This window comes from Ailuropoda melanoleuca, chromosome 1, assembly GCF_002007445.2.
Source record: "Ailuropoda melanoleuca isolate Jingjing chromosome 1, ASM200744v2, whole genome shotgun sequence".
NCBI classification, from domain to species: Eukaryota; Metazoa; Chordata; class Mammalia; order Carnivora; family Ursidae; genus Ailuropoda; species Ailuropoda melanoleuca.
Window position 1 is genome coordinate 29,195,096 of NC_048218.1, and position 12,253 is coordinate 29,207,348.

Sequence of the window (12,253 nt, forward strand, 5' to 3'; positions counted from 1 at the left end):
AATATTACAGGAATGGTCAATGTCTGTGAATAGACTAATTTCAGAGGAAGGAGACACTTGAGTAAGGAAGTGATTCTTTTTTACCTTTATCTATTCAAATCGCAAAACCAAATTGGGAAACCATATTTTTCTTTAAAAAACATTAGAACATCATTACAAATCTATTTTCCTATGCAAACATATGGGCCACAGGGTTATTATGTACAACATTTAGGAAGTGTCTACTAATAAGTTTACTTTTATTTTCCTTACATTTGATAGAGTGCTTTTCTCCTTTCCCCATTGTGTTTTGAAAAATGCTTTGAAAAATGCTTTAAAGATAGAAAAAAAATTAAAAACTGTAGCTTCTGTCTGGCTCTGAGCAATCCACCCAGTACCAGATTTTCCCTTTGATATCTTTTTCTTTGTCAATGGTTGATATTTATACACTTTCTTTCCTTTTAAATTATAGCTCCTCCACAGTTTGTGGTTAGGCCAAGAGATCAGATTGTTGCTCAAGGTCGAACAGTGACATTTCCCTGTGAAACTAAAGGAAACCCACAGCCAGCTGTTTTTTGGCAAAAAGAAGGCAGCCAGGTGAGTGTGAACCTTAACTGCTTTTCTGAAATCTCTGAACTCTTCCTGTCTCTGGTACTCCTCAAAGTTTGTCTCACCTTGCCTGTTATCAATGTTGAATTTATTTTCTAAAAAAGAGAACAGTTAATTCTAAAATAAGTGAGAATCAGATGTTCTAATATAATTTTTTTTTAATTTTCTAGTGTTAATTGTCCGAAATTCTGTATTTTACATAGAAGAGATGTAACTCCGTGTAACTAAATTATCTTAAAAAATCTAATCAAAACCTCTGTAGCTATTTAAAATCAATGAACACAAAAATAATTTTAGTTCCTTGCAGTAAGCTACATTGGGATTATTAAATGAGTTTGTACATATAAAATGCTTAGAATATCCTAGGCACACATAAAACAGTCAAACAATACTTCCATTATCAATCCACCTAGAAACCAATTGCAATCCCTTTTCATAGATAGAGATTATAAATATTTTTTCTTTATTATTAACTTAAGGATACTTCCCTCAAAGAGTGGGAGAAGTATTTACTTTTATCATCCCTTCTGGATTTGTTCGCAGTGGGGTTAGATAGGAAATAACACATTATATACCAGAAGGAATCAGCAATTGCCTGGTCTTTGCTATGCCCCGATTTGTCCACTCATGGTCCTCTCTGGGTAGCATGGCCTTTCAAACTCTGTTCAAAGTTAATTGGATACAGTATTTTTTTTTTTTTCACTTAGGCCTTGTCCAAACTTGGAAAAGCACTAGCCTCTAGGTTCTCAGGCAGTGAATGGAATTTCCAGCTTAAACCAAAAACTGTTCTTTGCCTAAGAACTTATCAGTGCATTCCTGAAGGACCTAGAGATATTTTTGTTGTAGACTTTCCAGAACCGTCTTTAAGAAGGCATATAGTTTGCAGGAAGAGACCTCAGCACCCTCTGTTGTTAGTCCAAATTCTTGAAGCATTTCCTGGGGAATAATGAAAATGGTGATTAAAAGTCTCAGGAACTCTAAAAACTTTGTCAAAAATGGAAAAGTTTTTAGACTATATTAAAGGACCTATTGATCAGAATTTATGTATGATTATCTAGATGGAGAAGCATGAGGAAGTTCCCCTTAGTTATCATCTTCATACTTCTGCTCAGGCCAGGGCTGCCAGGATCTGAGGTGTCCCACTGCCCAGACACTAATTCCCAGCAAGAAGGAGAGGCTCAACACTACCCTGGTTACCTCTGCCCCAAGACCTACACAGTGCCTGGAAGGCTGGGATGGATGAAAGCTGGAGAGCCCTGGTAGCTTGACGAGATTTTTTTCTCTTTCCTGTAGCTCTTTCCCTCTACCCACCCTGGAGGCTTTGGGATCCATCAAAGTTATTCCTTCAAGCCACTGATAGTAAATGTAATGATATGAATCTATTACTTATTTATCAGTTTTATAAGTATAATGATGTAAAGCAGTTTGACTGTTGCAAATTTACACTTTAAATCCATTTATTGACCCAAATCCCATTTTCCCATATCTCATTGTTATATAAATATAGCTGTGTCATATGTAAATCACATGCCCTAAAATCGCTGTACCTTGATGTAAGATATTGCATGTGTATTGGTTCTGTGGCCCAATAAACATGGTATTTAAATATGCTCCGTTCTGCTTTAATGGTTTTTAAAGATAATCATAGCATTTCTTTTTCTGTTTGTTTTTGACAAAGTGGCATGTAACAGAGATACTAATCTCTGGAAAAAAATACCAGTTAGGTAATTTGATTTGATTATAATCTTAGGTCTGGTTTTCTTTACTTCACCTATCTCTCTTGCATCAGAGAGAGAGAGAAACCGTGAATGAGAACAAAAGAGAATCGCCTGAGCAAATTGTAAAGTTTCAAATTATGAATTGGAATATTAGGAAAAATAAATTGGTCTTACTGTCTCCAGTATACAGTTTTTACAGTGATCTATGGCTCTCCATCAGCAGAGAGAGTTAAGAGCCTGGACTTAATGGTCCATATTCCTCAATATGTGCTGATAATGCCAATTAGCACTAATAGGATACCTAGGCACTTCAAGGCAAAAAGAGCTCTGTAGAATTCGTGGGTTTTGCTTGTAATCCATTTTCTTGTGCTTATGTCACACAAGCAGGGAATAAAGATGATGGGTTAACCTCAATCATATGCCATTTTCCATGTCAACAAATCATTTAGAAGGTGGACTGATATTACATTGTAGAGGAAGAGATCCCAGAGAGAATTAAGCCCATCTGATGTATTAGTGCTATGTAAATTAGTATTCTAATGGCTAATTGTAAGAAAGTGCATACTTTGAGTTATTGTATCATTTTCAAGTGGCTTTAAAATTTAGACCCTTCTCTTTTAGATGGTTTATTTCAGTAATATATTTGGATTCCACAAGAGAATTAGCTTGTTCTCAAATTGTTCAATATGCATGAAAATGTCTAGCCTTATATAGTAATACAAGTTTTATAGGAGGGCAATAGCATTTTGAAATTATATTCCTCACAAACATCACTTCTTTTAGAAAGGGTTTAATAACATGGTAATGTTTATGTAAAGTGGGCTTATAGTGTCACACTCAAATCTAATAAAGTGGACATCCATCATGTTGCAATAAAGAGAAGAGCTTCTAATTAAAGTAGGACATCATTCGCAGGATTAAAGTCATTTAGCGTAATTGAAAAGTGTTAATACCCTATTTTATCCTCTTCCATTGGTATTACTTCAAGGGTAAAAACATTTTAAGGTGAAAATGTGTCTTATGCCTTTAATTGAATGTTATTACCTCCTGATTGTAACGTATTGAAACTGTTTAATTACAAACCTGGAAAATTAATTACTATGTCGAGAAACAGATCCCAGAGGGTTATAATGTTCTTTTTTGTAAGCAAATACAACATAAAAATTGATATGTTCTTATTTATAATCCAACTTGGAAACATACCTCAATATGATTTGTTATACTCAAATGTTTTTCTTAATTGACCAACAGTAAAGCAACATAGGTCATTCAAGTTAACATTCCTGGTCTCATATAGGAACTTTCAAAATTTTATGTGTTAGGCTGCTTGTGTTTAATGTGAGATGTATAGTAAAGCAAAGTAATTTTTCATAGGAAAGAAAGTCATATTATGAAATTCTTTAAGGGCACATGCACACTTCAGAAATGTTCTGTATCTTCTTTTTATTTTCAGTGATTTGCTTCACCTTGCGTAGATGGTAGTATTTACACCTAGCTCCTTTCAAAGCTATTACAATCTGCAGAAATTCCATAGCAGGAGTAGATTTGGCTATCTCTCTCTGTCAGTCCCAGCCACACACTTTTGAACATCTTCATAGGAAATTCAGATAATGACATCGAGTATTCAGAATGATTAGTGGAAAGTCTATTTTGCATTCCATAGTAATGAGCAGTTTGTAAAACCAAGCATAATTAATGTTACATTCCACATTATCACAATGTCTGATGAGTCACATGAGTATTGCTATGCCCATTTTACAGATGAGGAAATCATGTTTCAAAGATGTTAGTCAGGGAGAAAGTAAGTCAGGGAGAAAGTAAAGAATTAAGATAAAGATCCAGGGTTTGTTTTTTGTTGTTGTTGTTTTAAGATTTTATTTATTTATTGGAGGGGGAGAGTACATGCACACAAGGTGGGGAGGGGCAGAGGGAAAGAAAGAAGCAGACTCCCTAATGAGCAGGGAGCCCTACGCAGGGCTTGAACTAAGGACCCCAAGATCATGACCTGAGCAGAAGGCAGAAGCTTAACCGGCTGAGCCACCCAGGTGCCCCAAGATCCATGGGTTTTAGATGATTATTCTTTCAGACTAGAGCATGCTGATTTCTTGAAGCATATTATTTTCCTATGATTTGGAAAAAGTTTCCCAGTGAAACTCAACTAGGTGGCATTTAATCATTTCAACACAATGTTTTTAGAATAAATGTATTTTCTTTTTCCAACCATATTCCAATAATTGTAATAACTATTGTTAATATAGTTTCCTTCTGAGTGGGAAAAGATATTGATGAGATTTTGTTTTTTTCACAGAACTTGCTTTTTCCAAATCAACCCCAGCAACCCAACAGTAGGTGCTCTGTTTCACCAACCGGAGACCTCACGATTACCGACATTCAGCGCTCGGATGCGGGTTATTATATCTGCCAGGCCCTAACTGTGGCGGGAAGCATTTTAGCAAAAGCGCAACTGGAAGTTACTGATGGTGCGAGTTACTATTAGATTTGTCTTAGGAAAATCGTAATTTTTATTTCAAGATCCTTATTAACCAAGTAAAATTTTCTGACTTGCTAAGCATGTAAATGAATGCTTACCTTCTAAGTTTGAATCTAGGTAAAATAACATTTTTAATAGTTTCTAATTCTATATGTACTGTCCCAAAGAAGAATATCAAAGATTATCTATTTTATTTTCAAAAATAGAGTAATTCTTTATTTTAAAGAAATGACATCCCACTGTCAGTGTATAGATATGTCATCTGTATATTTTCTGGTCTTAGGCTGACATGATTGCTTCTAATGGATATTAATAATTTTATTTCATGAGAGGAGGAAGAGATACTGTCTTTAATATTATCAGTGGAAACAGAGATGAGTTCTTAGGTAGCTAATCACATTATGGCATCCTATGACTTTTTAATTATTCATTCACTAAGTTAACTTAATTAAATACGTTCTAAACTACTGATGGATGCTAAAATTGTTGGGGTTTTTTTATTTGCACATTATGTACTATAAATCATAACTGAGGCACCTACATTTATAGTGATTGTTGAAAAAGATGTAAGGATCTTCATAATCTGTTTCTATTTCCCTGAGAGCTTATTTGTTACATTTGATAGGTAGGGAACTTTAGATATTTTGTGAGCTTCTGAGTATGAATTTAAGCTCTGTTCTCTGATGTCTTAAGCTAAAATTTTTCTCTTGTTCTCCTATATTTGTGAGATTTGTGGGCCTTTTATTTTCCCCTGGTGCTGGTTTCTGATATATAAGAACTTTGTTTTGTGACCTCTCTGATTCTCTTGCTTCTCTGCTCATGAAATTTGATGCACTTTTATACAATTCAAATTTACATGTAGATTAAATGGTTATTTAAAATTAATAGAAAGGAAATATTTTTTTAATGTCTGTCCATGGTATTGCCTGATTCAGCATCATGTCAAGAATAGGAATAAATGGAACAGATAAACATTGGCTTTGGGAACATTGAGTCATTAATGGCTGCACCGCTGATGTTGCAGAAATTTACTGCCATGGAACTGAAAGAAGTCAGGTTCAAGGGTAACAGTGCTAGGAAATTCTCCCTTTAGATGGGCAAGATCTTCGATCCTTCATACCTATGCATTTTTTAAAAGAAATAGAATATAATTATTCATCTTTTTAAAAAGTCCTTATGCTTTCCAGCATTAACAAAAATGTCCAGGTCCATATACTGGGAAAAGAAGATATTCTTAGGCCATATCCTAAGTTGTGTTCTATATATAAGAACAAAACATTCCAAGTATAATGATGAAAACCTCCACTATAATCTAGCTGCTTATATTATTTTCCAAAGAACAGACTCTAAAATGTTTCTAAATAAAGAAATTGTTATGGGAAAAGGCAAACCATATTTATTGATGAATTAGAAGAGCCAGATGATATGACAGATATTCAGAGTCCTTTCTGATGAATGAAAAGGAAAACTTTTGTTTTGAGAACTTGTGTTGGTTGATGACATAATCTCACAAAACAGCAGGTATTCTAGCTTTGTTTCTGAAAACAAGTTTAAACCTGATGAGTGAGATGACTGTGAACAGTTTGCTAAAACTGGCTTGAATATTAATTCCTACATTGATTTTTACTTAAGTAAGCAATCACAAAGTCAAGATCCTTTTGCAAAAACATTGAATGAAGGTTATAGAGTTATTGATTTTGACAGTAAAGAACTCTAACTTCAAGACCTAAACACACACACACACACACACACACACACACATTATTATTGTTACAAAAAACTCTAAATACTAACTTGCTACATCGGCTGATGACTTTAGCTTCTATTAATAGTTTTGAATTTTTCAGATTGGTTAACAATTTAATGGTACGTGAGCTATCATTTTCATTTGGAACGTTTTTTTGGAGGGTGTGACCCAGCGTAATTTAGAGCCAATTGAAATTCCAATGTAGAATAAAAAATGTATGTCACATTCAGAGAAACAAGCAAAACAACTATAGCAGTGTTTCTGTTGCTACATTTTTGTACTTAGACTCCTTTCTTGGAGGTATTTTTAACTCAAGTGTTCATATAAGATGAGATTGCTAATGGTGATGAAATGTTGTGTTGAGTGATAATTTTACTGATTGTAGATGGAATACAGATGCTTCAAAATGCTTGAATTTCAAAATATCTTTTAGAAGACCTTCTCATTAATTCATTGGCACTATTCATTTCTTCTTTTCTTCTGCTCTTTTTCTCTCAGAAAATTAGAAAATTATAATGAAAATTCTGAGTACAGCCAATAGAATCTAAAAGGACTGGAGAGAAAAAATGTATTTATATATTGTGTTGACAATAAATGTCACACTATGATCTTATATGAATGGTTTATTGAAGATTTATAATGCATAGTTAGAGAAAACCATGAAGTTGTTCACAGGTCACTGGAAACCCTAAATGTTCATTTAACCTTTGACCTCAGTGTCATGGAAACCTGTGGTCATCTTTCACCCATAACATTTTGAAACCGAAAATTCCTTCTGGCCAGGAGATTTTCAATTACTTTATTGATCAAATTCATTAAAAAGACATGGAGCTACTCATTTGAGCAATAAAAAGAAAGAAACTAATTATATGTCCTTGGCTATATCTAATGATTTCAGAGATGTAAAAATAAAAACAGGCTATAAGAAGTTACCTGAATTCTGTAGAGATATTGAATTTGAAACAAAGAAGTAAAATATTTAAAATTAAATAAATAGATTCTACTCTAGTAATGCAGACCCATTTTTCTCATTGAATTTACAATTATTCACAATGTTTTGTGAATTGGCCTTTCATTTTTGACCCATAAAGAAAATAAATTCCATGAATATTCAGTTTGAGTATCTATTTGTGCAGTATGTGTCAGAATTAATATAACATTGTATTTTCACATTATCTGAAGATTATTTTATTTACTTCTAAAATAAGAATTTGATCAAGAAAATCATGAAAGAAGTTCTAATTTTTGTAGATAATACACAAAATTTTATTTTTTAAGTTTTTTATAAGGTTTTTATGTACGTATGTAGACATACACACACATTTTAATACATACTTTGATGTAGTAGGTCTAAGTTGATTGGAATCCACTGTAGCTTGATATGCACATGCAATGCTATCTATTTCATAAGTTCTATTTTAAATTAAAATTGATTGGCTTTCTCATGGTAGGCCGTAGAAAGGCTGCTTAATTTAATGGTTTTCCCCCCAAAACCACAAATTCTAATCATAAAGATGATGCATATAGATTGGGAAGTAGATAATCTGGTGAACAAAGGAGATTAGAGAACAAGCAAAATGACATTTTGATAATGTACATTGTAACATAATGTGACTTTCTTTATAGACACTTTGTCCTCACAGTTGCTTAACAATCCCTAAAATCCACAATTGTTTTTACTTTCTGTGAAAGTTTTATTTTTATATATGATATACATATTTTTGGTAATTATATAATAGACATAAATATAAATATGCATAAATATTTTGGGTAATTACCCAAAATCCATGCTGAAGTTTACAGAACTTTCTCTTAACAAAGCCTTCCTTGGACCTGAACATGTCAGTTTTGTTATGAAGTGTTCTTCTAATGAATTCTGAATGAAAGTTTGCATCCAATTGACTCCATATTTCCATCACCCACTTAAATAATACTACACATTCTGATATATTTCCTAAATCATTATGAAATACTTTAAAAGGCACTGAAGATACTGCTATGAAACAATATTCAACAAATAAAAAACACTGAGTTAGAAGCTTATGAAATCGTGGAACTTTTACCCAGTTGAACACAGGAATCGATATGTGTGTGTATATATATATATATATATATATATATACTGATTTTACAAGAAAACCCTAATTTGTTATACCATAAATAAAGTATAACTAATTACTGCTTAATTCTAAGGACTAGCTAAATCCTATCATCCAGATTATAATACTGTAATCTAAGGCCCAGCATCATAATCTTGGAAATAAAGTGTTTATATCTAGTAATTTAACATCAACTAATATATCATAGTCTATATATATATAGCAAGGTGCTTTGAAGGGCAAAATTATGTATTATACTTTTATTTTTAATGAAAGCCAAAATGAAAATTGTTTCTACCCATATGACACTCTATGGCTTTCTTAAATATGCACATAAGAGTTAAAATGTACATTTTGTGAATAACTGCCATGAACTCTCCATATTTTTATTTTAATTTTAGTATGATTAAGACTTTCAACAATATTATGAAGTCAGAATTTATTTTATTGTCATCTACTGTTGGTAATTCGGAGTAAGTTATAAACTATAGTATGTCCTCAGTAAATATGCCATATGTATAGTATGTATAGATGATAGATACATAATGGACATAGAATATGCAGGATAAATTATAAGTAATATGTATGTAATATACATCTAATAGTATAATATAACTTCTAAGAAGTTAAAATGTACTGAAAATATCCTTATCATTTAGTTTTGACAGATAGACCTCCACCCATAATTCTACAAGGCCCAGCCAACCAAACACTAGCAGTAGATGGTACAGCATTACTGAAATGCAAAGCTACTGGTGATCCTCTTCCTGTAATTAGCTGGTTAAAGGAGGGATTTACTTTTCTGGGTAGAGATCCAAGAGCAACTATACAAGAACAAGGAACATTGCAGATTAAGAATTTACGGGTAAGTAATGCTTGACTTTTATTTGGATCTTCATTTCAACATAAGTATTACCCTAGGGAAAAATTGCTTTGTGAACTTAAAATTTTCCATACTAGCAGAGTTGCTGTACCTTTTATTATAGGCCATGTTATTTCTTATTTTACAAATGATGAGTTGATATTAGAAGGAAAGTCCTTATGTTAATGATAAGATCATAACAGACCTAGAAACTTTTTATTCTTTCATTCCAACTCATATGTATCCAACTGATAAAATAAAAATCTTAAACACATGAAGTTAGTGATAGTAATGGGATATTTAAAATAATTTGAAAGTGTCAAATGCTTTTGATTTACTGTTGTGAACAAAGGAAGTTTGTAAGGAAATATGAATAAGTTGGCTTGGCCAAGCTATGATGTGAAAAAACTAAAGAGATAAGATTGAGTACATAAAAGGTAGATTTGGTTAGTTGGTGGAAGATCTTACATTTTAGGTTTAGTTGCTGTGGAGTTTAGATTTAAACCTGTAGGCAAGAACAAGTCATTGCTGTTCTTTTAACAGAAGACAGCAACCATTCCTGCCAATTTAACAAATTAAACTTACTTCAGAAGCAATTCAAATGCCTATTTCTGAATATTGTATTAGCCATCTATTGCTATTTAACAATATTAGCAAACACTTAGAGGCTTAAAGCAACGTACATTTATTAATTTATAGTTTCTGTAAGCTTGGGAGCCTAGGCATGACTTAACTGGGTCTTCCTCTTCTGGGTCTCACAAAGGGGCAATCGGGTATCAGGGTTGTGGTCTCATCTGAAGATTGAATGGAGATAGATTTGCTTCTGAACGACATGATTGCTGGCAGCAATCAGTTCCTTATGGCTATCATACTGATTACCTCAGCGTCTTGTTTGCTGTTGACTGAAGGTTGCCTATAGTTCCTTGCCATATTGATATTCCCATTATGGCTACTTGCTTCCTCAAAGTCAATGAGAAAGGGAGTCTCCTGACAAGGCAGGCATTACAATCTCATGTAACATAATCACAAGCGTGACATTCTGTCACCCTTGCCATATTCTGTTGGCCAGAAGCAAGTCAACAGGTCCCACACATGTTCAAGGTGAGGGATTGATTATACAATGTGAGAATACCAGACGGGAACCACCTGCCCTCTACAAGTATATTCACTTCATTCAACAAAATGTACAGAGCCTCCCCTCCATGTGGCAATCACTATGCTAAAACTGAAGAGTTTGCTAGAATAGTCAAAAGATTGGTAATGAGAGCCAGAATTAAAATGTTTGATACAGTGCCTGAAGAAAAATTAACAAAAATGATTTGGTGGAAGAATAATTAGTAGAGTCTGTTATCTAGGTAGAAATTGGGAGCCAAGGGGCACCTGGGTGGCACAGCGGTTAAGCGTCTGCCTTCAGCTCAGGGCGTGATCCCGGCGTTATGGGATCGAGCCCCACATCAGGCTCCTCCGCTATGAGCCTGCTTTCCTCTCCCACTCCCCCTGCTTGTGTTCCCTCTCTCGCTGGCTGTCTCTATCTCTGTCAAATAAAAAATAAAAAATAAAATAAAATAAAATAAAATAAAATAAAATAAAATAAAATAAAATAAAGAAATTGGGAGCCAAGATAAGATAAAACAAAACAAAAAAACCCCAGAAAAACGATGTTTAATTTTCCTATCCAGAAGCCAGGGAGGAAGCTAAAATATTTTTCATTACATGTATTTTCAACTGATTACAACATGGGTTATCTCTTCTCTTAAAATACAAATATAATTATAATCACATGTTTATTTGGTATTTGTCAGTGTATCACCCAGACATTTAAAAAAAGGAAGGACTTTTTTTGTAGTATGTACATGCACACTCAAAGCACGCAAGCCTTTTTCAATTTGTGTATTTGTTAATAAAATTAATATATATTTTTTTATTTTAATTCTGAAACAGAGGCATTAATTATTGCTTTAAGTAGAAAAAAATGCTGTCAAATTTGGTTAAAAGACAGAAATTGATACAGATTTTAGCCTATTTATTGATTCTAAATTAATTGTTAACCTTCTTTGAACAAATGGGAGTTATTAAAAAATTAATGCCAACTCTCCTTGAGTAAACACTTTCACCTCTCTCTTTGGGGTAAAGGCAGACTTGGGCCATGGAGGTTAATGCATTTTCACTGTTCCGCTGAATTAAAGGGTGTGCTTGAATAGTCAAGATCCCCAGTAGTGTTTGAAAGAAGCAATTAAAGGTGGGTGCTTGATGATGTCAAACAAACTTCAAGCCCCGTGTCAGGCTTCTGAGGTGTCTCTCTCAGACGCAAGCTCCTGGGGGCTCGTCAGCAGCCAACCACACAAGGAGAAAAGCAGGTGATGGAGTGTGCCGGCACATTAATCTCTTTTTAAAGCACTTGGTTAAGGATAAAAGGAGAAGGACAGAAGAGAGATAAAGCACTCATGACCCGAAAAGAAATTATTTAAAGTTAAAAGAATAAGAATGAATGTAGTGATGATGATGGTGATTGAAGAGTGAGTTTTAGCAACAATACTTCAGCTTTTGATATGGCTTTTGATAAACTCCAGTATGAAAATGTTGTTCTTTTCCTGTTAGATGACTGTCTTTAAAGGGAGATAAAGATGCTTTTACACCACCTCACTCATATAGTCAAGAGAGGGTTTCTATAGGTCATATTCCTTTGTGTCTCACTATTTCTTTCCTTCTTCCTTCTTTATTCTTTACGTTTTTGGTTTTTTTTTTTTT

At 33.5% G+C, this 12,253-nt stretch overlaps 1 protein-coding gene across 14 annotated transcripts in view; it reads left to right on the plus strand.

Moving 5' to 3' along the window:
• The window catches only part of ROBO2 (roundabout guidance receptor 2), a 1,624,218-nt gene that overhangs the window by 1,517,441 nt on the left and 94,524 nt on the right, over positions 1-12,253 (plus strand). For all 14 annotated transcript variants that reach the window (XM_034656798.1, XM_034656814.1, XM_034656802.1 and 11 more), the window contains 3 exons: positions 452-576; positions 4,615-4,786; positions 9,303-9,508. In XM_034656798.1, the coding sequence (XP_034512689.1) occupies positions 452-576; positions 4,615-4,786; positions 9,303-9,508 (503 nt within the window). The remainder of the gene's footprint in view (positions 1-451; positions 577-4,614; positions 4,787-9,302; positions 9,509-12,253) is intronic.